General features: G+C 35.0%; 2 protein-coding genes across 3 annotated transcripts in view; one reads left to right on the forward strand and one right to left on the reverse strand.

Moving 5' to 3' along the window:
* The window catches only part of arntl2 (aryl hydrocarbon receptor nuclear translocator-like 2), a 28,744-nt gene extending 22,883 nt beyond the window's left edge, over window positions 1–5,861 (reverse strand). Inside the window, exon 1 of one of the 2 annotated variants that reach the window (XM_048168546.1) lies at window positions 5,523–5,861. In XM_048168546.1, the coding sequence (XP_048024503.1) occupies window positions 5,523–5,580 (58 nt within the window). In that variant the 5' untranslated portion in view covers window positions 5,581–5,861. The remainder of the gene's footprint in view (window positions 1–5,522) is intronic. The other variant, XM_048168545.1, reaches the window with a different exon arrangement.
* A 5,210-nt stretch (window positions 5,862–11,071) lies between these two features.
* On the forward strand, window positions 11,072–24,542 carry slc17a8 (solute carrier family 17 member 8). The gene is made up of 12 exons (XM_048169661.1): window positions 11,072–11,169; window positions 13,910–14,165; window positions 14,919–15,037; window positions 16,486–16,600; window positions 17,900–17,987; window positions 19,523–19,609; window positions 21,067–21,209; window positions 21,324–21,473; window positions 21,587–21,719; window positions 21,909–22,019; window positions 22,261–22,388; window positions 23,396–24,542. Exons 1-12 carry the CDS (start codon window positions 11,072–11,074, stop codon window positions 23,738–23,740), a joined length of 1,773 nt encoding a protein of 590 aa, XP_048025618.1. The 3' UTR covers window positions 23,741–24,542.
* Window positions 24,543–27,789: the final 3,247 nt, after the last annotated feature.

Raw genomic sequence — 27,789 nt, forward strand, 5'->3', positions numbered from 1 at the left:
AAACGTGACAAATTTGTTAAACAAAGGCATTCCGTTTAGACATGGCCTAATTTTTGTAACAAATTACAAAAGTGCCTTGCCTACACAGCTGGCAATTTAAGAAAACGTATTTATTTTGATAATCGGGCAATTAATCCAAGGCTTTAACCACCACAGACATGCAGCCACTATTTTAAAAATGATTTACTAATTAAAGGATTAGTTCACTTCAGAATTAAAATTTCCTGTTAATTTACTCACCTCCATGTCATCCAAAACATTTATGTCTTTCTTTCTTCGGTCAAAAAGAAATTAAGGTTTTTGAGGAAAACATTCCAGGATTTTTCTCCATATAGTGGACTTCAATGGGGACCAACAGGTTGAAGGTCCAAATTACAGTTTCAGTGCAACTTCAAGAAGCTCTACACAATCCCAGGCGAGGAATAAGATTCTTGTCTAGTGAAACAATCGATCATTTTCTAAAAAATTAAAAATAAAATAAAATAAAATAAAAATAATAATAATAATAATAATAAGCAAAGTTTATAAAAATATGCAAAGCTGAATTTTCAGCATCGTTACTCCAGTCTTCAGTGTCACATGATCCTTCAGAAATCATTCTAATATGCTGATCTGCTGCTCAAGAAACATTTATGATTATTTTCAATGTTGAAAACAGTTGTGTACTTTTTTTTCAGGATTCCTTGATGAATAGAAAGTTCAAAAGAACAGCATTTATCTGAAATACAAAGCTTCTGTAGCATTATACACTACCGTTCAAAAGTTTGGGGTCAGTAAGAATTTTTATTTTTATTTTTTTGAAAAGAAATTAAAGAAATGAATACTTTTATTCAGCAAGGATGCATTAAATCAATCAAAAGTGGCAGTAAAGACATTTATAAAGTTACAAAAGATTAGATTTCAGATAAACACTTCTTTTGAACTTTCTATTCATCAAATAATCCTGAAAAAAAATATTGTACACAAATATTTTGTACAATTGTACACATTAAATGTTTCTTGAGCAGCAGATCAGCATATTAGAATGATTTCTGAAGGATCATGTGACACTGAAGACTGGAGTAATGATGCTGAAAATTCAGCTTTGCCATCACAGGAATAAATTACTTTGTGAAATATATTCAAATAGAAAACAGTTATTTTAAATTGTAATAATATTTCACAATATTACTGTTTTTACTGTATTTTAATTAAATAAATGTAGCCTTGGTGAGCAGACGAAACTTCTTTTAAAAACATTAAAAATCTTAGTGGTTCCAAACTTTTGGACTGTACTGTATTATATATATATATATATATATATATATATATATATATATATATATATATATATATATATATAAAAACATACTTTTTAACCACAAATGCTCATCTTGCACTAGCTCTACGATGCGCCTCACATTATGTAATAACATTGGAAATGTCACGCATGATGTAGGCGGAAGTAACGAACAAGTTTTTACAAAGCGAATGTGCAAAGACTAAGTCAAATGCCCTTTACACAAAATAAGGTAAAACAACAATGTCGGATGATTTAGAAGTTGGAGGACAAAATGAAATGGAGTTTTTCGCCCTACCGCGGCGTATGGAGTTTTTCCACCTACGTCCCTCTTGACCTTTCCGTGATTACGTAATGTGTGGTGCATCGCAGAGCTAGTGCAAGACAAGCATTTGTGGTTCAAAAATATATAAATTTTATTATTTTTTTAGAAAATGACATTGTTTCTCTAGATAAGACCCTTATTCCTCATCTGGGATCATATAGAGCCCTTTGAAGCTGCACTGAAACTGCAATTTGGACCTTCAACCCATTGCTAGCCGTTGAAGTCCACTATATGGAGAAAAATCCTGGAATGTTTTCCCTCAAAAACCTTAATTTATTTTCGACGGAAGAAAGAAAGACATGAACATCTTGGATGACATTGGGGCAAATTGATTAAATTATCAGGAAATTTTAATTCTGAAGTGAACAAATCCTTTAAACTAACTTGAATGTAACAAAAGTATAATATAACAGTATCTTTTTACAAATCGTCTTACATATTTCTAATGGATCACCTACGTTTCAGTCTCATGAAACAAAGTTTCTTGTATCTTTGTCTTGTTTACTTCTAAATGTATAATAAAAATTGTGGCATAAACTTTTCAGTTTTAATGTATTAATTATTATTGCTTCTATTGCTCCCTTTATCTGCCATGTACACTTTGTATTGTATGTTTTAGTTAAGAAAGTTTGGTCATATTTTATTCTAATACACCTAGTCACAAATGAAAGACACATAAGCATCAGATTAGACCAAGAAATCATTTTGACGTGGCTTTGTAATAAACTACATTAGGGCTGTCAAACGATTAATCGCGATTAATCGCATACAAAATAAAAGTTTGAGTTTGCCTAATATATGTGGGTGTTCTGTGTGTAATTATTATGTATATATAAATACAAATACATTCATGTATATATTTGAGAAATATTTACAAGTATATGCATTTATTTTTTTATATAATTTATATTATATATAAATACAAATATTTTTTACATAAATAACATATTTCTCTTAAATATATACATTAATTTGTGTGTATTTATATATACATATTAATTACACACAGTACACCCACATATATTATGCAAACTCAAACTTTTATTTTGTATACGATTAATCGCGATTAATCATTTGACAGCCCTAAACTACATAAACTCTTTGAGCTTGATGCTGGCACTGCTTTTACATAAAAATAAATCACTAAACAAACGAGAATAACCAAAAACATGAAACTAGGCAAGGCAATCAGTTAAAATGCTCAACATCTAAATAGCATAATCAACAAATCACACGATTTTCTGATGTCTAGACATGAAGACAACAGGAAACCATCTCTTGGACAGGAGAGGAAGTCAAGCCATAAAACTGACACAAAGAGTTTTAAGATTGACAGAAAAACAATCACTCGATCCTGACTATAATTTCCAGGATTTAAAAACAATGTTGTAAAGAGGTCCTTGAGAATGAGAACAGTTCAGTTTAATTAAAACACACACTCAAAATAGCCTCACCATTCAAATCAAAGGAGCCGCTTCAATGACCATGACAAAGTGTATACGTATAATGACCTACGTGTAATACTACGATCTTAAATGCTCAGCTGAAAAATTGCTATAACATTTCTCATAAACAAATTTACTAATATAACAAATACTTTCAAAGCTCTAGTTTCATGCAATAAGGTCCCTCTGAGATGTATGTAAACTCTTCCCAGTAACTCAGAATGGAGCAAGCAATGGTGCAACACATTTCATCTACATATGCTATAGCTAGATGTGCAGTGGTCAATTAAAGTGATGATAAAACAGCATCGAAATACACTCCTGTTCTTCTGACCTACTTTTAAGAGTACATAAAGGCTGCAAACTTCTATTAAAACAGTTTATGTATTCAGGTCAAGGAATCTACATGTACAACATTTAAAAGATTAATCACTTTTTAAAGTAATAACTACACTAACATTTAAATAAGTTTTATACATAAAGTTAAACAGTATGCTTTCAGTATATGAGAGATCAATACCTTGCATGATGAACAGCAAGGGTCATATTTTTAAAAAAATTATATATTATCTCCAATATTAACATTTAGTGTCATTGAGGTAAAACCCACATTAAATCATTAAGAAATTAAGGTACTGATATGTTATGCCGTCTTCTTCCCCCACAAATAATTCCAAAAGACAATTTGCCAGGGCATGTGCATTTATTTATCAGCTATACTAGAATTTATCAAATGGTCCAGAAAGTAAATAACTGACCTGAAAAAACGCCTATCACTGAAATGACTCAAAAAGCCAGTTACCTAAGAGACATACTTTCCAGATAAGACCCTAAATTCCAGTCACGTTTTTCAGTGTTGGGGAAGGGGAGGGGGTGTCTGTCACGAGACGAGACAAACCAAACTGGCAGCAGATTTAGGTTACACGTTTTATCAGGAATTATTAGCACAACTGTCCTATTACATTAAATGGCTTTCTTTCTGATTGTTTATAGGCTAGTTATGCAAAGATTTACTGATTGAGTTAGGCTGAAGAGAGAAAGCAACGCCTGAGGAAGAGGAGGGCATCACAGCCCTGGCCTACAAGTGTGCCGTGTAAGTGTTTGACCTACATATTACACAACCGTCACGTTTACAAGGTCACGTTACAAGAAATTAGACTAGATCAGGCAGTGCTGTGACTTCACAATGCTAATGATTCACATTTACGTCACAACATGCAGTTTCACTCATTAAAATGGAGACTGAATTCACTAGGGAAAATGCATTTGTACTAGATAGTGTATTTGTGATCTAAAAAAACTATTAAAAAAAAGTAAGAAGCAGAATGTTGTTTTATCATTCATTTGGGTTCATGTCAATACAACAGCAATGAATATATGAATACATACATAATAAACAAAAAAGGTGATTTATTAAAAGTATGAAACAGGTATTATAGTTTTCTATACACTTATTTGTATGTAAATGTATATATGTATGGTTAAAATAAAATAAAAACTGCTGAAATTTTTCTGAATGGTTATAACAACGTTTAGTTAAAATGGGGTTTAATCAGTTGTACTTTATAAAAATAAATGAAGGAATACTTTAATTAAACGTTTTCACATTTTCTGTTTGTTTTAATGTTTTTTTTTTATGTATGCTAACATATATATAGTTATGGCCAAGCGCATTTATGACTCCTTTAATAGTCAGAATTGTAATGTAAATTCGGATTTCTTTGTATCTTTTGTGTTGAACAACAGACTGCTGAGGGCAAAACATTAGCTGTTTTCTCTACATTCTTCCTCAAAAGTAGGCTAGCTACTATACAAGAATAGCTAACTTTGTTAGGGAACCGGACTAATTAAAACATGTATCAGAATCGCAAACACAGAACAGTTCAATTCTTTAAGATTTCCACTCTTTTACGCAAATGTAAACACAGTAAATCGTCGATTTAACGTGTTATTCCGGATACGATTCGATTCTTTATCTTTTTATCCTCGGTGTAGCTTGGGAAATATATAAATATTTGTCCATATGAAAGAAACAAAGTTCCCCAAAACATAAAAGTAGCATTCTAGTAAATATATTAAGACATTTAAAGAACTAGCCACAACTGACTGAATGAATGCGACGGCAGCCAATCTGCCAAGGCCTCGCAAAATAATTACAAAACAACATACTACATTTAAAAAACGTGACTGTCAGTCACATTAAAACCAGAATATATGGTTAAACGCTGCGTTAAAGCCCCAAATGTGCCTCTGTGAGCAGTTCCTCCGCACCCCTGCTTGGTTTGCTAGAGTTCGCTCTACTGAACTACTGACCTAGTTTCGCTACGATCGCGAGTGTGCAAACCAATCAGCGGGGAACACCGAGATCTCCCCTCTCCTCCGCCCGGCACACAGCGCAATCTACACCAACTCTCTCCGCTTCAAGCGGACCCGTCTAGGGCGGACTAACTTGTATTGTTTTAAGCGGCGTTACCCGTCTTTTCCCCCGTCGCTCCGTCACCGCCGCCAGCCGCTGTATTCCTCGCCGACATGGCTGGAGCCGGTACGCCGGGGCCCAGGACTCCGATGCTGCATGTGGAGAACGAAGGCGGTGGTGGTTATTTGCAAAGGGGGGGGAGAAAAAGGAGAGGTGACGGCGGAGGGGGGGACGGCGAGTCCCGTATAATTGATTTAATTTTTTTCTTTTCAACTAACTGAATTGGGAGGGTGGGCTGAGCGTAAAAACGTGCAAGGAGAGGACACGATGGAATCAGGACAGTGGTTGAAATCCGGGGAAACGCGGAAGACAACGGCGCACAATCTCCTCCTACCATCATCAACACCGCCTTCTCCGCTGTCCTTTCCCTCACGTTACTAACCTAGTAAGTCACGCGATATGTTATGCAAGCCGAGAAAAATGCGGTCACGGATGCGATGGCGGTATGCGGGGACTCAACTGAACGGGTGCCGGACAGTCATCTTTTCGATTGCAGCGCTGTAATTCGACCAGAACACATTCAGTCTCTGCACCATCATATTTATATTTAGACCAGAACTGTTTGTTATATTAAGGCATTACCTCTGCATAAGTAACATATTGTTATGATTATTTGTTTATCAGTATTAAAAAACATAAAAACGATTAGTTAGGCTCCCTGTTTGATTTTGTTAAGAGTGTCAAAATATTTTAGCGCATTATTATGTCATAAAAAGGAGCGATTGTAACATTTTGTTCCATAATTCTGTAAATATTCCCATATTTGTCTGCAGCAAATTCATATTTTGGCTATAGGCTACTATACATAGTGTCAAGTACAAAGAGTAACAAACCACACTGACATTTTAAACGTTGTGCATGAATTCTACTTATTTGTTTTTATTAAGTGTGGCAATTAAGTTTACCTGTTCATTTTGAGTAATTTGTTTATAGTGTACAAATGCTTTCACTGGGAAATATTATTTATAAAAACGCTTGTCAGTCAAACATTTGCTTGTTAGACTAAACTAAATTAATAAAAACGGTGATAACTTACTAATTAATAATTATAATAATAAATAAATAAATAATAATTATATATCTTTGAAATAATAAGTAAAATGGCATGTTGTTTCTTTAAAAACATGAAACGGCACTCTTTATAGACGCTTTAAATGTCTATATACATTTTCATAAATTTTGCTCAGAGGAACTATTATTGTACATGTGAAAATACAGTGTGTGTGTGTGTGTGGGGGGGGGGGAATAAAGACTTTGTTCTTAAAGCGGTATCTGTTCTTATTTCGAATCTAATCATATGAAGATACTAAATTTAAATGTATCTTATGAAAGTGTCTGTGCATTTTTATTTATGTATGTATGTATGTATTTATTTATTTATTTATTTTTGATGGCTGAAAGCAAAAACTTCTGGCCAGGCAACAACTTTCACACCTTACTACCCTGTTTGCATTAAAATGGGTGAGTAACCAACTCCCAAAGAAAAAATAGACACTAGCGACAACTAGTGGACAAGAGTTGCACATGCATCTTAATCATTTTTATTTTACTCTCTTGGTCCCTGGAGATGAGAATCTCATACATATAGCTGCGACAAAAACTGACACTGCTGTATTATAGCCACATACAACACAATACCCACAAACGATTCAATAATTATTTCCATGCTTAGAAAAGTAAAGAAAATTTATATAGTTAAATTTACTCAGCTGTATATATGTAGGGTGATATCAGGTAAAATGGGCCATTTAAGGTTTGGGGGTCCCAGCCCCTCTTGAATTTAGAGCAAATGACTGCAAAGGATTTCAAACTGTTGTCATAACTGTGCTTGACAATAACAGGTGATTTGATTGGTTTATGGTTGTTATGGTGGGCGGGGCAATAATTCAAATCAAGACTAACCCAGCATTTTTAGAGTGATATATATATATATATGCATTTTAATGTAATGTTTGTATTACTATCCTCTTGATCTTTTGCCCTACCCTTACACTATTTCCATAAATAAATAGACCAAATCTACCACTTTTCTTGTGTAAATATGCATTTGCAGGACATCAAATCTTTGCTGCCCAGTTCAACAGCTTTCTGTGAATTAAAGTTGACCCTACTGGAAGTAAATGGGGCCCACCAACTGGAACTACATTCTTCAAAATATCTTCTTTTGTGTTCAGCAGAAGAAAGAAATCATTGTTCAATTACATTTGAGCTTTTCAGTGCTGGAGATCAGGGTTTTGAAAAGAAATTAAAGGTCCCGTTTTTCGTGTTTTTTTTAAGCTTTGATTGTGTTTATAGTGTGCAATATAATGTGTTCATGTTTGGGTAAAAAAACACAGTATTTTTCCATAATTTACTTATCTGTATACCGCTGTTTCCACTGCGTTCCACTGTCATTAAAACGAGCTGATGACTTCCTTGTTCTATGAAGTCCCTCCTTCAGAAATACGTAACGAGTTCTGATTGTGCCAGCGGTTCCTGTGTTGTGATTCGACAGCAGCTTAGCGCACCTGCCCGGAAAGGTCACGCCTCTTACCATAACGTGGAGTGCACGCGCTCAGTGTTATTGTAAACAGTCTTTAATTTTACCCCATCAATTTGAGCCGGAATCAGACCCGGTGATTGGATCATGAAAATAACAGCGTTTCGACGACATGGCGACAAACAATTACAAACGCAACTCTTGTGTATCCTTGGGCGGAGGTTAGTCAAAAAACTGTTTTAGTGACGTCATTAAAGAAGGAAGTAGAGGGATGTAGTCCAAACTGGCCGTTCGATGTAGGCGACTTCTGTTAAATAAAATATCTCGCTTGGCATTGAACTTTGAGCTTTAAAATTTTACAGATTTTATTTATACTCTAACAACAACATTACACACTAACTAAAGTTTGAAACATGGGATCACGAAGAACGGGACCTTTAAGCATTTGTCTTGCATCATACAGGTTAAATTTATGGCCAATTTAAAGCATTATTACAAAATCAATGCTCTTTATGTATGCTTTTCCCGTGACTGATTTTACAGAACTTATGCATGTATGATTCTCCAAGCTGTTCATCATTATGAGGGTGTTTAAAAACCTGTATAGAGGAAAATCTAGCAATTAGCTGGTGAAATATACATTTATACAGCTGAGTAAATTTATTTAACTATATAAATTTTCTTTACTTTTCTAAGCATGGAAATAATATTTATATATATATATATATATATATATATATATATATAAATATATATATTTATATATATATCTTTGCTGTTTGGGAAAAAATGGCTTGCCAACTGCACACACTGGCTCCTGTGAACCACTAGATGTCACTCTGTTATTAAAAAAAAGAAAGTGCCACAGACAAGAGTATCCTTTGGACATATACTATATGCAGATATTATGACTGAGTAAAATAATAAATAACTTTAATAAAAGTATATCGGTCAGTGACGTGGAACTTTTTTTTGCCATGTTAGGTTATTCAAAAATACATAAAAATTTCAACAGATTAAAAAAATTACTTGAAAACATATTTTCTATGATGATTATATTTGATTATGATATTTTTGCAAATAAAAAAAATAAAAGTAAAAATGGTTGTGTAATTGTCCAGAGAGAAAAATTAAACTGAATTCTTGAAGAATAAGAAATGTTGGCATAAGACATAAACTTTTATCATTATTTAGGGGAAAAACAGTGGAGCTAATATCAGGGATGCAAACAGGTAAGGGGGAAAAAAGGTGAGGACATTGCGCTGGGCGGGGCACTGATTTTTTTTTTTTTTAAGTTATTTGCTTTGCATGCTCATTTGTAGTTATTTTTTATTACCATATATGTCCAAAACTGTAATTTTTCATGAAAAAAATTAACATATTGTTGCAACATTTTACCAAAATCAACATTTGGTTAAAATCTCATGTTATAAAAGACGAAGTGCTATGCAGGAAATTTAAGACAATATTGGCTGATTAGATGGCAATACTGTTTGCCACATCTCAGACCTCAAATACATAAAATATTACCCATTATAGTAATTTTAAAGTAAAGAGTAAAGGAAAGACTGTACAGTACTTCCTGAAACAACCAGTTCTTTATTTACCCTTGTAAGTTCACAAGTACTCTTGTAAGACCCCCCTCCCCAGAAAAACACTTTCCCATTGGATCTATGCAAATCCCATTGGTGACCTATTTTGATCTCAAAAAGGTGAGTTCTCACTGAAAGGTGAGGAGTTTGCATCTATGTAATATTGCTTAAAATTCAAAATTCTTTTGTCTGCCAATTCAATGTTGGTGTTGCGCAACCAACAGGTGGGAACCTTGTTGTAATGTGACATAAAAAAATAAAAATAAAACTGAGGACCTATTTAGACCTTCATGACAATGTGTTCTGCTCAGTATGTGGGGAAAACAGATTTGTTAACATAACATTGATGATTTTTATTCACATTTTGTAGGTAAAGAATGTTCATTTGCAAATTTTGAACACCTGTTCATTTTAAAAACATATTTTTTATTGAATCCTGCTCATTTTGATTATATATGAAAATAGTAAATCAGTTTCTCGCAGTTATTCGTGGCTTCAGGGGTCTTGCACAGAATGGCAGACCTTCAGTGAGACAGATTTTGTATATGGCAAACGGACTATTGAGGCACCAACAAGCATCGGTGAAACAGAGCCCAAGTCTAACGCAACACCATGCAGACAACCAATGAATTTTTTACACCTCAATATCTGAATTTTTAAAGCACACTGCATTTTTGATGATTATTGCATATAAGAGGCTTTCACAGGAAAAAGGTGCAGTGCTTCACTTACAAAAGCAATAGAATTACATTGCAAATGTGACTTTTGAACATCAGCCACAGTGCAATGGCACTCACAGTTTGAACCTTTATGTCAGTGTTTGGTTGTTGACGTTGATACATTTGACCCATGAACCCCTGGAACGGATTCTCGGGATAAGGGTTAGACTGGGACTGTAGGACGCAGTGTCTCGTTACACCTGCTCATATCATACAACCTCGAGGCTGCGATCCTTGACTTCGCCATCAATATTTAATGAGCTCTCCTAGTCACTCTTTTTGGCCTGCTTTCATATAGGCAAGACCAAAAAAGGGAGGGGTTGGAGAAGAGGCAGGTGTTCTGCTTCTTCTGTCACTGTCTGTGAGGGGACCGAGGAGAACGCCGGAGTTTCCATTATTGATGTATGTCCGCATAACTTTCGCAATGCTGATACACTGAACCGAAGACACCTGGGTTCGTCCCGTTTCTCTCCTTGTGCCTTGTTTCTGGATGTTCTCTGGCCAAACCGCATCAAGGATTGTACCCAGACCATCAAAACCAAAGTCCCACCTCTTCTTTCTCTCTGTGTCTCTCCTTGTCATCCCTGGCTCCGCATCTCTCTCCTCCTCCTCCCCTCCAGCACACCTAGACCATCTCAGTCCAGTACAGGAGAGGATGCACATCAGCGCCTAGTGGATATCCTGCTCTTTTTTTCTGCAAGAGCAGAAGAGTGAGAAGACAAGTGTTTGAGGGACAGAAGTGTAAGGGAAGGAGAGATGCCACTGGGGGGGTTTGCGGGTCTAAAGGAGAAGCTCAAACCGGGGAAGGAGGAGTTGAAGAACAATGTGGGCGACTCTCTGGGGAACCTGCAGAAGTAAGTGTGATGGCAGTTGAATTGGAATCTAAGCACTGAAAGGAAGATGTGAGAAGGTTACTTGTGTTTGTTATATGTACTGTATCATGTGTTTAGTATTGAATGAAATTGGAAGGGATATAGAATTTAGAAATCAACTCAAAATTTATTTTTGATATATATATATATATATATATATATATATATACAGTCAAACCCAAATTTATTCAGACACCTTGAACATTTCATTCATTAATACAGTTTATTCACTATAGTTTAAAAATGGTAAAATTTAAATTAATTGAAAAATTAATCTTAATTATTTCGGATAACACTTAAGCAAAACATGGTCAGGTCAAAGTGTCTGAATAATTTTTGGTTCCATATTTTTATCAATTTTACTTATAATCCACTGTATGAAGAATTTTTAGGTATAATATGTCATAGTTTACTTTATTTTGCTATCTTCATTTACATAAATGAACTATAGTGTTCTGCACCCACTATTAAAAAAAATTTAAAATATATAAAAAATGTCTGAATAATGTTTGGTTTGACTATATATATATATATATATATATATATATATATGAAATGGTAAAATAAATACAGTACAGTATATATATTACATAGATATGATAAATGTGATGAAGAATTTTGGTAGCATAATTTTACTAAATATTATTTTTAATCATTTGTTTTTATTATATTTTGATGCCATAATATTTTAGTGTTTAAAAAACTGTTTACTCTCTGATTTTATTTTTCTAAGAAAGTAAGAAATAAGAAAATCTTACATTATAAATGTAAGATTCAAGCTTTTAAATATGACATTATTATGCATAAATTCACTTTGAACCTTGGCCACTAATTCAAAAATATTATATAGAGTTCTAGGTGTATCCATACATATTTAATATCTACTTCATCTGAAGAGTTTAAAAAACTGAAGATTTCATGTAATATGTCTCTTATATAGATATTTGTCTCTTACATTTCTTGCACATTAGACAGCTTAATATGTGAGATAATGTAAATAATTTCCTGTGTCTGTGTAATGGCATCTAGCTAGTGTGAATGGGAAAACTGAATATATGGACACACTAAATAATTTAACAAGTCATGCAATATTTATTTTCATTACTACTTAAAACGACTTCATTTTTCCATGTTTAAATTGTACAGGACTTCATTTAGGTTTGTGTATTAACTAAGCAGGCATAAAATGCAGTATATTTTAATTAATAAGTCAAAGTAGAGTTGTATAACAGTTGCTCAAGAGCAATGCCATTTTCAAAAGCAACAAATATTATAAATATATATTATATATTAATTTAATTAATCACATAATAATTATATACATAAGTGGTGGCTGTTTACCACAGGTTTTATTCGGAAGAATACAATGCTTAGAATGGCATCTGAACATGGCATTTTATTTGTACTTTTTTGTGGTAAAAAGAGTATAAAGTATTGCCTTGGCTGAATCTTTATAATAAATAAGCTGGGGGTATATACATATAGATTTTAAAAAAAAAAATCTATATAGGCTCCATTCATGCTTTAATAAATCAAAATCATAAGAAGTACCTGGAGAGTTTTGCATTCATTTAAAATCAAAAACAGAGACAAAAAAATAAAGTTTTTCTGATCTGAATAAGTGTGTGCATTGTTCACAATAGAAAAAAACATGCGGGATTCATTTTGAGAATGTACCAGACCAGGACTTCACCTTAAAGTGGCTTATGTGCAAAAACAACGTTCACAAATAAGGCTCTTGAAATGATTCCTCTTGATCCTCCATTCACAATCTTCCAGTATCCAGCTTTTAGTGAGCTCCTTCCTCTGTGTATGGAAGAACTCAGGTGTGCATTTCAAAATAGACAGATGAAAGTAATTCCTGTGAGGTGGAGGATGAGAGGAAAGATGCAGGTTCAGTAATGGAACAGGTGCGAGCGGGTGAGAGGGGGGAGCACCAAACGCAATGTGACCTTTTCAACGCCACACTCTAGCAACCCTTTGCTGGCCCCCACTGAGCACAGAATTCACTCTGTCCATCCATTGCATTATAAATATGGGTAAAGCTAAATTTGCAATCCAAAAAGTGGTCCAGTTCAAGTCATCTAGCACAGTATCACTACATCAACATGCAAACCTAATATATTCACTTTTGAACCTTGGCCAGTAATTCAAAAACATTATATAGCTTTACAGGTGTATCCATACATATTTAATATCTATGAAGAGATTATAAACCTAAAGATTCCACATAGGAGCGAGACATTCATATTTCTTGAACATTAATACAAAGTTCTGTCATGAAACTCTAGACGGCACAGGCTGATAGGTCCTTAACTCATTCTGCCTGTAATCACATCATTCTCTAAAGGGCAAAGCTGATTGGTTCCTGCTGTATCGGTTGCCAGTGAGCTCGCTGCTTAACCTTCAAATACTCGTCAGCATTTGCTGTAGCAGTTGCATTGTACTTTCAGAAACCCTCCACCTTCCCCAGCTCCACCTGTATAGATCTGATACAAGTCATTTATATATGCGATATTGTACAGCAGCGGCATGTCTTACTTGCTCACAGCAGCAGATCTATTCTGTCAATACAAAACATATCAACAGTGTCATATCCATTACCATGCCAAACACTCCGGGAGTTGTCATGACAGAACTCAGCTTAATTTGTGAGAATTTCTTTAAAATTCTTTCATTATTACTGCAAGCCCATTCTAAACCATTTCTTATCCTATTTTAGGAAGATCGATGGCACTAATGTGGCTGAAGAGGACAACATTGAGCTGACAGAAGATGGCCGTCCAGTGGCAGCCCCTAAACACAGCCCACCCCTTTTGGATTGTGGCTGCTTTGGCCTTCCCAAACGTTACATCATCGCCATCCTCAGCGGACTTGGCTTTTGCATCTCGTTTGGCATCCGCTGCAACCTCGGTGTAGCCATTGTAGAAATGGTCAACAACAACACTGTCTACATCAACGGGACTGCCGTCATGCAGGTGAAACTAGGAAAATATAAAATGAAAATACCACAATGCCATTCCCATATATCCCTCATCTTATTTTTAATACTATCAAATTTGACTTAAGAAATAATGTTAATTATAAATGACCACATTTAATTAATTCAACATTTTATTTTTCATTCTGATTTTAAAAGACTGGCTGGAAATTAAATACATTTAGAATATTGTTATATTGACAGCTCCAATTTTTAACAGGTTGTGGAAAAAAGGTACATATGGTGTATCTATTTTCGAATCAGGTGATATATATATATATATATATGATTGGAAAATAAACTCTCAATCTTGCACAATTTTTTTCTGCTTAATTTTATCACGCATTATATTTTTCTCGTACAGTAAATGGGTCTTTATACATGAAAACATACAGTGGGTCCCTATAGTAATCAGGTCCTTGAAAATTTGAAAACCTAGACAGTTAAGACAATCAGCTATCAAGTTCAAAAGACCGATTATCTTCTTCTTTTTTCTGGTTTGAATTCTCATCAATGATTTCTCAGTAGTTAGCGGCCACAATTTCCTGTAATTTCCTGTCATAAGAGATATTGGGAGGAATACATGACTCACACATATTCACAAGGTCATTTTACTATGCATGACTTGTGATAAATCATTTATATTATACACAATAATGTGCAACAAGTTTGTATTTTTTTTATTATTATTCTATTTTATTTTATTTTATTATAAGCTAATACGGTCTTCTCTGATGTTTGTGTCCTTTAGCCAGCTCAGTTTAATTGGGATCCAGAGACAGTGGGATTGATACATGGCTCTTTTTTCTGGGGCTACATTGTCACTCAAATCCCTGGAGGTTTCATCTCCAATAAGCTAGCAGCTAACAGGTGAGCTTTCGTTTCGCCGCACGGGCCTCCACACCATGTTTAGAAGGAAAACGTATGTTCCATAGTATAACTCTCATATTACTTTCAATGTTCAGAGGTGTTTCAACACCAAAGGGACCACAGTGGTCAGGGCTGTGAGGGTTAAATTTGTGCCTTGTGCTGATTAGAGGGGTGATAGCGGTCTTGTAATAAAAGCCTCACAGGAAAAGAGGACACGTGGTTGACAGAGTTAATAATGAAAGATCCAGCAGCAGATCTCTCGCTGAAACACCAGCCACTAGAATATTACAAGTGTCACTTACACAGTGTTTTGGAAAAAAAGAGGCAGATGGATGGATTAAATGGAGATAAAGGATAAATGAATGAACCAAAATGACTCTCTTCTGTGTGATCCGCTGATGTAGCTGTGTGAGAGTGTGCAAGGCCTCTAAAAATGTTAAAATCACAAGCATCATGCCCATTCAAACTAATGGGATTTTGAGCAAAATGGATTTTGAATGCAAAAAAGGTCTAAAATTGTATGAATATTCAAGTAAAAAACAAATCTGGTCAGTCCAATCGAGGTGCACTGTCCACAGATCATTTGCATATGCATACATGATCGATCAGGTTTTGAACCCAGGCCCCTGTGCATGCTAAATAAAAGCTTTACCACTAGACTATCTAAGTAGAACAAAAATGTTTGCCTTTTGTTATGTCTTATTAAAATACATAAAGCTCCCTATATTCAATTTCTAACTCTAAATGATGGTTGCACTGACACTTCAAACTATCAGTGCAATTCTAATGCATTTTGATATTGTCTTGTCAGTTTCTTGAACAACAAAAAAAGTTGGGACTTGGTTTTTACATTGGGAATAGATTGGATTGTTGCAGTTGGTTGCCAGATCGTTGGTGTGATCTCATTTGAGTGAGAGGTTGTCCCGCCCTTGTGCCAGTAAACACATCATCAGAGAAGAGATGTTGTTGCAAGTTGGTGGGGAACATTGTTTTGAATAAAGATTATGAGGGCACATGAATTTAAGAAAAAATAATGATGTGCATGAATAAATCATAATCATAAAACTGCAATATTGCATTAAAAAAGCAAGAATTGTCCATTTTGATTTCATGGTGACTTTAAAAGTTCTGTCACTTACAAAAATTAATCTTTAGGTGTCACTAACTCACCACATTATATGATGTCAAGGAGAAACACATTTATATTTGTTATAAAATAAATATTTTATGATTAATGTCTTTTAGAATTCCAGAACTGTTAGATTTATTCATTTCAGTTATTCTGATAATATTATGGAATATTAGCTATCCTGACTGTGCATTTTTCCCCACAAAAATCGTTTAATTCTACATTATTTATGGCTGCATTGATTTTACATGGCTTCATTTTGATTCAGTCCATACCTGAATTAACTAACATTACCGAATGTCTCTGAATTGTTTCTCAGGGTGTTTGGAGCAGCCATTTTCTTGACGTCAGTGCTAAACATGTTTATTCCGTCAGCTGCCAGGGTTCACTACGGCTGTGTCTTATTTGTGCGAATCTTACAAGGACTGGTGGAGGTGAGTGGTCATCAGTGACCTCATCTTCAAATATGTCACGTCATAAAATATTTACTTGTTAAATATTAATTTACATATAACATAACTTATATAACATAACATATATTACATATTCATTGTGAATGGTAAGTTATTGATCAGTGAAAAAAATGTAAATTCTGTCATCATTTACTCACTCGAATTTCATTCTAATCCCGTATGAGTTTTTTCTTTTCTGGAACACAAGATAAGAAGAGAATATTTACACCGTGTTTTTCCATAGGCTATTTTGCAAGCTCTAAAAATAGTTTAAAGGATTAGTTCACTTTCAAATTAAAATTTCCTGATAATTTACTCACCCCCATGTCATCCAAGATGTTCATGTCTTTCTTTCTTCAGTCGAAAAGAAATTAAGGTTTTTGATGAAAACATTCCAGGATTTCTCTCCATATAGTGGACTTCAATGGAGCCCAAACGGTTGAAGGTCAAAATTACAGTTTCATTGCAGCTTCAAAACATTCTACACGATCCCAGACAAGGAATAAGGGTCTTATCTAGAGAAACCATCGCTCATTTTCTTAAAAAAAAAAAAAAATTATATAAGTTTTAACAAAAAATGCTCATCTTGAACTTGCTCTATTAGATTTCCGGCAGTGTAGACGCTGGTAAGTGTATTACTGCCCTCCACAGGTTAAAGTTTGAACTAATTGTTATATACTCGCACTAGCATATTGTATATGACAATTTAGTTCAAACTTTGACCTGTGGAGGGCAGTAATACACTTAGCAGTGTCTACACTGCTGGAATTCAAATGGAGAAGAAGAAGAGAGCTAGTTCAAGATGAGCATTTATGGTTAAAATGTATAATTTTTTTTCTTTTTTTAGAAAATGAGTGATGGTTTGTCTAGATAAGACCCTTATTTCTCGTCTGAGATCACCGTAAACTGTAATTTTGACCTTCAACCATTTGGGCTCCAGTGAAGTCCACTATAAAGAGAATCCTGGAATGTTTTCATCAAAAACCTTAATTTATTTTTGAATGAAGAAAGAAAGACATGAACATCTTGGATGACATGGGGGTGAGTAAATTATCAGGAAATTTTAATTTGAAAGTGAACTAATCCTTTAAGGCACCATAAAGTACTCTTGCACTATAGTCTGTTGAATCCATACGATACGTAGCTTTTGAGTGACGACGATTCATTCGAGAAGTCCTTATATGGGCGAACTGTTCCTTTTAGTATTAAATGGTCATTAGAATCAGTCATTTTGGTTTAAAAATAGTATTAAAGCATACTAACAGTACATGATGTTAACAGGGCGTCACATATCCTGCCTGCCATGGGATGTGGAGCAGATGGGCTCCTCCATTGGAGAGAAGTCGTCTGGCTACTACCTCGTTCTGTGGTGAGTAGGTTTGTGACATAGGCTTGGCCTGTTATTTATAAATAGTCAGGAGACAATTAATGTAATACAATAAAACTATTTACTTTATCAGTGTATTTACGAAACGAAGCTGAAGCAGAATGACCATTATATCTCTGAGCAACACAGTAGCAGTGTTTATATTCCTGAATGAATCAGTGTTTTGAACAAATCGTCTGAGTGAATGATTCAACGAGTTTCTACTGCTAGTTGCGCAGTGGACAACTACCCGTAATCACTTGATGAATTCGGAACCACATCCAATTTTTTTCTATGAATATGCAGTTCCAAATTAATTAACTTGTTTAGTTCTTGAATGAAACAATGTTTTTAATGAATCATTTGAATGAATGATTCATTGACTGGCGTAATGAAATAACCTGCAGAAAGTGTCATTGAAAAATGTGTACATTTTTTTTCTCTGTTTTACTGTTCTAACGTCCATCACCCTCCTTTTCAAAGATTTTCCTTCAAATACCACCAATACCAATGCATGCCTAAAAACAAACAAAGAAACAAACAAAAACAATAAAACCAGCCTAAGCTGTTTGGCTGGTTTTAGGTGGTTTAAACTGGATGTAACTGGCTTAAGCTGGTCTCCCAGTCTGGCCAAACTGGTGTCCACCTGGTTTTAGCATGGTCTCCTAGCCTGACCAGTCTAACCATTTAAAGAAGTGACCAAAACCCCTCTAAAACCAGCCTGTTAAACCAGCTTTGACCAAACTGGAAGAGCTTAGGCTGGTTTAGCTGTTTATTTTTTCAGAAGGGATGTGTCTATACCTGTTTCTGCATTAGAAGTAAACACTTAAGACTGCCCACAGTCCAGTTGACCAGTGTCAGAACCAACTGAGGGTCTATATTCCAATGCTCATTACCCCTCAAAATGCATTCAAACAGCCATCTTCCACAATAAACAGGTGCCATGACAACCTCTGCTTCAAACAGCTCTTGACATGACCACTAAATGAAGATGGTCTATACACAGATTCACCTTCTGTATGTGTAAGAGGCTTTCTCCAGATGACACAAATGAAGCAGCGCCCTCTTCTATGTTCAAAAGCTCACTCAAGAATCCTCTCCTGCGCCAAACAGGAAGGTTTACAAGTGCATCCAGTAATAAAATATACATTAAGACACCTTTTCATTAAAATCCCATTTCCTGCAGCTGTCCAGACAGAGGCACGTGTTGCACTGAGGTGTGAAATAGTTGCACATGCAACTGAGTTTACAAATCCGTTACTCCTGTGAGTTTAATGAAGGACTTGAATGACTTCTGCATTTATTGAATATGAAGCTAAATGTAAAATTTAATACAATAAAAATGAACAGGACCAAATCTGCTCTCTCAAAGCTGAATAAACCACTCAGTTTTCCTCTGTGAGCTATGAGGTAACCCCCGCAATGGCTTCAAATTATTGAACTGTCATGCGAGGTGAATATTACAGGTTGATTAATGCCCTCCCTTTTAATTTAACTTTCTTAATTAAGCCTGTGTGTGTGTGTGTTCTGGTTGACAGGATCTTATGCAGGAGCTGTGATAGCCATGCCACTGGCTGGAATATTAGTGCAGTATGTGGGCTGGCCCTCTGTCTTCTATATATATGGTGAGTTAGGACAGGAAATGCCTTTGAAATATATTGGTAAAGAATGATTTATACACCAAAAATCAGCAATGACATCAATGATTCAGTTTTTTTTTTTAGCTGTATAACTGACCATTCCAAATATACATTTTCATTTTTTGCCCTTATTGATTAACTGATTTGCACTCTATAAAATGTCCAGAAAATCAGAATAATTTCACATTGTATACCAGTGAATCACTTTGAACTGAATCAAATCAAATTGAGCTGAACTCAATTAAACAGAATGGAACTGAACTGATTTAAATATGTAAAAATTTTGCAGTAAAATATCCAAAAAACACTAGGCCAGTGTTATATATTTTGTTCACTTGAGTACTTACAATATCCCAAATGTTTCCAACTATTTGTAAATCGTGAGAAAATTGCAATTTTAACCAAGGCTCCGGGACGTGTGAGGAGTCCTCTGTCAATTGCGTCATACCCGCGTTACCCTTGGTTTCCGGTTTTATTTGTAAAACCATGGAAACACCAAAGACGCTTTAATATATTACATGTTTTAATAGGCAAGGGAACAACTGTTTGGTTACATTTGTAAACAAAAACTAATTGTTGTTATATAGCTCAACACGTTTAGTCTTATTGTTTTCTAATTTTGCTTCATTTTTTGCGAGTACCATGCTTTACCATGCCTCAGAGAAAAACACTATTTAGTGAAGTAGGTAACATAGCATAATCAGATGCAGCTTTATTTTTAGTAACAGTAATACAGCATTTTCATACAATATGTTTTAAAATTAATTGCATGCCATTTATCAACACAAGCCATCCAGCATTTAATATGATATTCTAAAATCGATCTAGCTTACTGCAGTGTGTCTCAAACAAGTGTCTCACAGCAGCCGCCGAGCGAACGCACAGAGTAACGTTAAAACATTTTCAACACACTCAAATGTATCTAATATGATAAACAGAGCTGCGTTACCTCATACTCATGACCGGAAAGCGGTAGCGGCGCCGGCGACTGTGGACATAATAAAAGTTTCGTTGCTCGTGAGTTGCGCAATCGCTCCAGCGGCCTCATTCAGCTCCAACAACACTCAGTCCTGCTCTGCTTCATACTACAGTAACGTTAATAATCGCATCCATGAACATGATTTCTTCATGAGTCCTATCCCGATTATTTCCACCGGCTGTGATATTAAGACCACATATTCCAAGATTACGCGCTCAAACTTGGCATCATCAAGCTACGCGTTTGTTTTGAATAGGTCTCTAGCATGGTCTCTAGCGACCTGTAGCGAATAGAAAATATTATATATTTCACCTTTAATAATATTCAGTTATATTATACTCAATAACATGGTATAAATACAGCGTGACACCAATAGCAAAAAAAAAAAATACAATTTGCAGAAGTAAATGCATTGCTCAGATATACTGCATTTAGTAATATGTGGTTCTGTGCTCATATTCAGGCGTGTTTGGCATTATATGGTATATTTTCTGGCTCTTGCTGGCTTATGATAGCCCAGCGATACATCCCACTATCAGTGAAGAAGAAAGAACATATATAGAGACCTCTATTGGAGAAGGAGCTAATTTAATGAGTTCTACTGAGGTACTTCAAAGTCTTTTTTCATGCAAACTATATAGTCAATTTAATGTTCAGATGTAATATTTTGAACAGAGAAGGAGGTTTTTCCATATATTTATTAATATATTCTCTTTGTAGAAATTTAAAACTCCTTGGCGTGAATTCTTCACATCTATGCCTGTCTACGCCATTATTGTGGCAAACTTCTGCCGCAGCTGGACCTTTTACCTCCTGCTCATCAGCCAGCCTGCGTACTTTGAAGAGGTCTTTGGGTTCCCCATCAGCAAAGTGAGCTTTATGTGATTTATACTTACAGAACCATCAGTCATTTAAACTACCAATCCTTTGCAGTACAATTCACTCTAGAAACAGGCTAACTAATTGATGTTGGGCTGTTTCAGGTGGGCATTTTGTCAGCGGTGCCACACATGGTGATGACGATCATTGTACCCATAGGAGGCCAGCTGGCTGACTTCCTGAGGAGTCGGAAAATCCTCTCTACTACAACCGTGCGGAAAATCATGAACTGTGGAGGTATGCTAAGTTCTCCATGTAGCCCCGCCCCAAACTCAGACCACTTGTTGAGAATTTGACCATCACTTACACATATACTCTTAATGGTTCCATGAAGTGGGAATGGGAAATTGAATGGGAAAAGGTCTAGAGAGGCATTTTTTTTTGTTGTTGTTGTTGACTTGATCTAACTTCTGCCATCATTCATAGGTTTTGGCATGGAGGCCACGTTGCTGCTGGTGGTCGGGTTCTCACACACACGTGCCGTGGCCATCTCATTCCTCATCCTGGCAGTGGGCTTCAGTGGATTTGCGATATCAGGTGACACATGAGACGGGTGTCAGTCAACAGTGTCAATCAACAACACCCTTTGCCGTTTTGCTTTGTTTGATTCTAACCTTTCCTTTTAAATATGGCAAAATAATTTTAATAAGTTTCTTTGTTGCTCAGTTATAGGAGAAGAACAAAGTATAAAGTGCATGATTTTACAACCTGCAATATTAGTTTCTGAAATTACACAGGAGAACATCTAAATATGTGAAATGCATTTGTTTTGCAACAGGATTCAATGTAAACCATCTGGACATAGCTCCTCGCTATGCCAGTATTCTTATGGGTATCTCTAATGGAGTTGGCACCCTGTCTGGCATGGTTTGCCCCCTCATCGTTGGAGCACTCACTAAACACAAGGTACTAAGTCAGCTTATCCTTGTGCATAGAAAACCATAGTTTTTTTTTTTTTTTTTTTAACTTTAAGAGATACAAGCCCATGCAAATAGCTTCCTTCTTTAAAGATGAAGTCATTTTCCTTATATTAGATAGGAATTTTGTGTGAATATTCCTGGGTATTTAAATACATGACATGAATATTTATAGCAGTGTTGCTTAACTAGTCAGCCACGGCCCACTAGGGGGCCTCAGCAAACTTCCAAGAGGGCCTCAAGTAAAAAAGTAGTTAAATTAATGGTGATTAATATAATTAAATAACTGAACTCTAATCTAAGCTAAAAGATGTAAATGTATTTCTTATATAGTATTATAATATAATGAAAATAATAAATAAAATAAAAATATATTTCTCCCATAACTGTTTTTTTGTATTATTGTTATAAAGAACAGTTCTTGAAAATTCTCAAAATGAATTGTGTTATTTAATTTAAAATACATCTATACTCCCACTTTCTATTAATAAAAAAAAAACAACAACTTGAAAACAAGCAGCTTTGACAATTTATGGCAGAAATTACCTATATTGGGGGGCCTTTGAGTCAAAAAGGTTGAGAACCACTGATATATAGTGCACTGCAACTGTAATTTTTTTTACACAGGTAACCAAAAATATACTCAATTTTATTTAATTCATTAATATAAAAAGATATATAATAAAATCAACCTGACTACATTAGGTTACGCCAGCAAAAATATTTTTTATTGATCAGATCAGGTAGAAATGACTCTTTAAGGTATCAACTGCACATTTTCACTTTCTACAGTGTTATAAAGTTATTATAAAAAACTGGGAAAGTAACCAGAAGGTTTTAGGTTCAATCCCCAGAAGTTGTGATTCACCATCAGCTTTATTTTGCTTTGGAGCAAAGCACTAAACTCTAAATTAACCCTCAAATAACAAATAAGCATATTGTTTGTTTTACACAAATATATATTGCATATCCTCATTACATTTCTGTCTTCAACAGACTCGGCTGGAGTGGCAGCATGTGTTTGTGATCGCTTCCATGGTGCATTACACTGGCGTGATCTTCTATGCCATCTTTGCCTCTGGTGAGAAGCAGGACTGGGCTGATCCTGAGAGCACCAGTGATGAAAAATGTGGCATCATCGGGGAAGATGAGCTGGCTGATGAGACCGAACCCAAAAGCGACAGTGCCCTGGCGACTAAGCAGAAGACCTATGGAACAACAGACAACTCTGCAGGCCGCAGGCAAGGCTGGAAGAAGAACAAAGGCGTGACCATGCAAGCTGATGAAGATCACGGATCAAATCATTATGAAAACGGGGAATATCAGAACCAGTATCAATGACATTTTGGTTATTAAACGCCCAAGACTGAGTGGTGAGGTGTAGGAGTATTTATTCAAGTAACTGCAGAAATAACCCCAACAAGGGACTACAACATTCCACTTGACATTCGACACAACAGTATATTTGAGTTGTGAAGAAATATTTTGGATGGCTTCCTTTATGATTTCACCCTGCTGTAGAGCCTGAAGGAACAGTCACGTGAGAATGATCTGTGAGTAGTTCATTTGACGTGATGGAGATTTGTAGCTGAAAAGAAAGTTTCAACTGGAGTCCACACTACCGTTCTAAAGTTGGTCAGTAATATTTTTTTGAAAGAAATTAATATTTATAGAGCAAGGATGCATTTAATTGATCAAAAGTGACAGTAAAGGCATTTATAATGTTACAGAAGGTTTCATATAAATGCTGCTCATTTAAGCTTTCTTTTCATCAAAGAATCCTAAAACATTTATCAGAGTTTCCACAAGGATCATGTTTTTAGGATGATTTCTGAAGGCTCATGTGACACTGAAGACTGGAGTAATGGCTGGTTTGCCATAAGATGAATACATTACATTTTAAAATATATTCAAATAGAAAACAGTTTTTTTAAATGGGGGTTATGCGCAACTAAATTTCTCTGTAAAACAGTAGTCTATATATAGTGGCCCCATAAGGTGGATACTTGAGTGACACTTAAAAGTTTCTGAATGTCATTGCATTAGATACAGTAATACCAAAGTCCCTTTAAGACAAGTCATTTCAGTCGGCGGCCATCTTTGAAACGCCTCTCGGGCATCCTGGGCATCATGCAATCTCTTTGAATGGGGAAACATCAAATTCTCCAAAACTGTTCGCCAACCTTACGATTAAATTTCATATTTGAAATCACCAATGAAATCTGACAACAACCGGCTCATAAATTTAGTTTCTAAACGCTCGAATCATGACAAAAAAAAACTATTTTTCAGGCTGGATCAAGCTAATGCGCATGCGCAGACCTAAATGCGCGTCTCTTTTGAGGCGCACGTTTGACTGTTTCTATAGAAACCGATGATTCTAACGGCCGCTGAAGTGACGCGATGACTTTAGCAGTCGGCGATTGGCTCTTATTTAGAAGGCGGGACTTATTCCGCCATATTGCGCGTTACACTTTCTCCCATTCAAAACAATACGAGTGACACGTCTTGTGTTATTCTATAGTCTTTGGAAATACATATCAAAACATGTGGCATCTGCTATCAAATAATTCTAGACCTTTTCCTAAAACTATTTCACTGTTCTGAACTGCAAATAGTCCTAATTATATTACTTTTTGTGAATCGTTTGTTTAAAAAGAGTGCTTGTGCTATATTTCTAAACATTTCTAAAATAAGTGCCACTGGATTTGATCTTTTTTGTACCTATGCAATGACATTCATACATTAAACTTTTGAGGACATTGTAATTCAGTCTAGCAACTGAACATAAACAAACAAATAGAAGAAAGAAGAAAAAAAAAACAGAACAGCTTTACAGTAAAATAGACCATGTCAGAATAAATTAAACTCAATTTTAAATCATAATTTTCTTTTTTATATCTACTGTACTACAAGGCTGACAGCAAAAATTGCATCAGTTCTTTTTTATTTGATTATTTTATGTTTTCATTGTTGTCAGCTATGCAAAGAAAGCAGACGTATAGTGCATAAGCAGGATTTCCATGGCTTTTCTCGCATGCAGTTGTGCAGCCTCCACAAACTTTTTGCTGACTTTTTTGATTAACACGTCTCAGAAAATATAGTTTCTTGTATTATCATGAAAGTTAATAATGTTCTGAAATGGGATGTGTATTTAGTGAAATGCCTTTGAAAAATGCAGTATGACCATTAATATCTCATAGTTCAGTTTATCGTTTACATATGCTTATAGGTGGAAGAGCTTGGATGGGGTTTATGTTTGGTTGAATATATAGAAATTAACCATTTTATTACTGAAGAACTTATTCAATTGAATATGGATTTCATAAAAAAAAAAAAAAACAATCCACAATGTGCCTGATTTTCTTTCTTTTTTTTTTTGCACAATACCTGTGATGAAGACATTTCATTGCTTACATGGATGTCAAGATGATTGTTTGAAATGTGCACTTTACCATTGCATCACTGTAACTGATGTCTCTTTAAATGTTTATTTGGAGGAGAATAAAAAATGCTGTCAACTGATCTTTTATTTGAATACATTTATACAGTATGTGATTGCCGACACAGTAGGGTTTTAATATACCTCAGATAACATGCATAATTTATTCTCTTTGGCCCATACATTAGATTACAGCAGCGGTTGCTTTCTGTTTAAATAGCATCTTACACTATTAATGAGTTGAGTGTGGAACAAAAGAAATCGAAGTACACGTAACCGAGACTTCCAACTCACGCCATGTTCTGTCTCAGAGAAAATAGATGCTTTTCAAATGGCTTGTTTATGCTGGGATTCTTAAATTGGCTCACTTTGTCTTTGTTGGGAGCTTACAGAACTTTCCTGGTTTCTGTCATGTGGGAGTAAACATCCTTCACATTATCGCTATTCTTGAACACATATGTTCACATTCACAGCAGCATTTTACAGTGTACGACAAATTAATCTGACCACCCAAAGCTTTGTGAACTACTTGGCTACAAATATTACAGATTTTTTAAATAATCTCTTTACTGGGGCATTAAAATGACACTTTGTCACAAAAAAAACTGCTGAACTTCAAATTTGAAATTTTTTCTCAAAAGAAAATCAAAATGTGTATATACAGTATACATTTCATAATTGGTCCAGTTAAAGATCATATATATAATATATATATATATATATATATATATAATAAACAAATGTACTGAAAAGAGTGTGTTCTCCCTTGATGGTGTTATTTTAGTATATTATTTACATCCTATTACAATATATATATATATATATATATATATATATATATATATATAATTTTTATTTCACAATTTTTTTTTACAGTAAATAACCCTGATGGGTTGCCATGTTTTATAAAAAGAAAATTTAATGACGTCCTTAATGCAAATTTTATTTTTTCCAGTTTAAGGAAGAACATTACATAAAAACTTTTAATGTTACTGCCACCATAAAATGTGCAATTAACAGTGCCATCATAATCAAACATAAACCTTATTTCGTTATTTTGTTATTCAGCCCTCAAGATTCAACATTTTGAATCTCTAGTTCCTGTATACAGTGACACTTCAGCGATGTGTGTTTGAATTCAGCGCACCATCTTTTGATTTGCTAGGTTTACTCTACTATTATGTGTTAACAGGTCTTTTTTAGGTAAATCTTGGGAAAGTTCAAGGTTGTGGACCTTGTTATGGTGTGTAATGGCATTTTTTGTGCCACAGTCCTTGACAGCTCATGTTTAACATGCTGATATGCAGCCTCTCGCTGGTTTGTAGTACTGTTTGATGGTCTTATCTCTACATCTAGCTTTTATGATTTGATGTGTGGTTCTAAAACAGTAAGCACTTTTTATTTGAGATTAACTACCAGATTCCAAACATAAAGGGGCTTTGGGTGATAGCTACTCTCCATTATTGTACCATAGCGGTTCTCTGAAACACATTTCATCTGTAATTACTCAGAATGTATTAAAGATTCTTGCATTTCAGACCTTTTAGTTTACTTTGGCTTGGGTTTATCAAACCACATACATAGAGAAAGATTAAGCAGTCACTATATTCACTTGGACACCTCAATATGACAGCAAAAAGTATTTTTGATTTGAAATTTCATTTAAAAAATGCATTTAAATCAGCTAAAATGGATTTCTTGTCATTAAAAAAATGGCTGTTCTGTGTGCCATGTGACTCACAAAATAGCTGAAGTGTTTGATGATAGCGTTAAGAGTTTTTTAATGGAGCCATGAACGTGTCCTTCTCACAAGGCCATCCATACCTCCCCCACCCTCCATGCTCAGAACGACTGCTCCACAAACAGCCGCCAGCCTATGGCAAAGGTTTTGTTTATTTCAGTGCTGTCTGTTGACTCAGAAGGGCCCTCTTTGGATGGAGCAACAGCC

The sequence above is a fragment of the Megalobrama amblycephala genome, linkage group LG19 (genome assembly GCF_018812025.1).
Source record: "Megalobrama amblycephala isolate DHTTF-2021 linkage group LG19, ASM1881202v1, whole genome shotgun sequence".
NCBI classification, from domain to species: Eukaryota; Metazoa; Chordata; class Actinopteri; order Cypriniformes; family Xenocyprididae; genus Megalobrama; species Megalobrama amblycephala.

Bases quoted from the DNA above. Each gene is read 5' to 3' on its own strand.
- slc17a8 (XM_048169661.1), top strand. From the start codon at position 11,072: ATGCCACTGGGGGGGTTTGCGGGTCTAAAGGAGAAGCTCAAACCGGGG. The intron at 19,610-21,066 runs GTGAGTTAGGAC...GCTCATATTCAG, and splicing joins CTCTGTCTTCTATATATATG to GCGTGTTTGGCATTATATGG. The intron at 22,020-22,260 runs GTGACACATGAG...GTTTTGCAACAG, and splicing joins CAGTGGATTTGCGATATCAG to GATTCAATGTAAACCATCTG.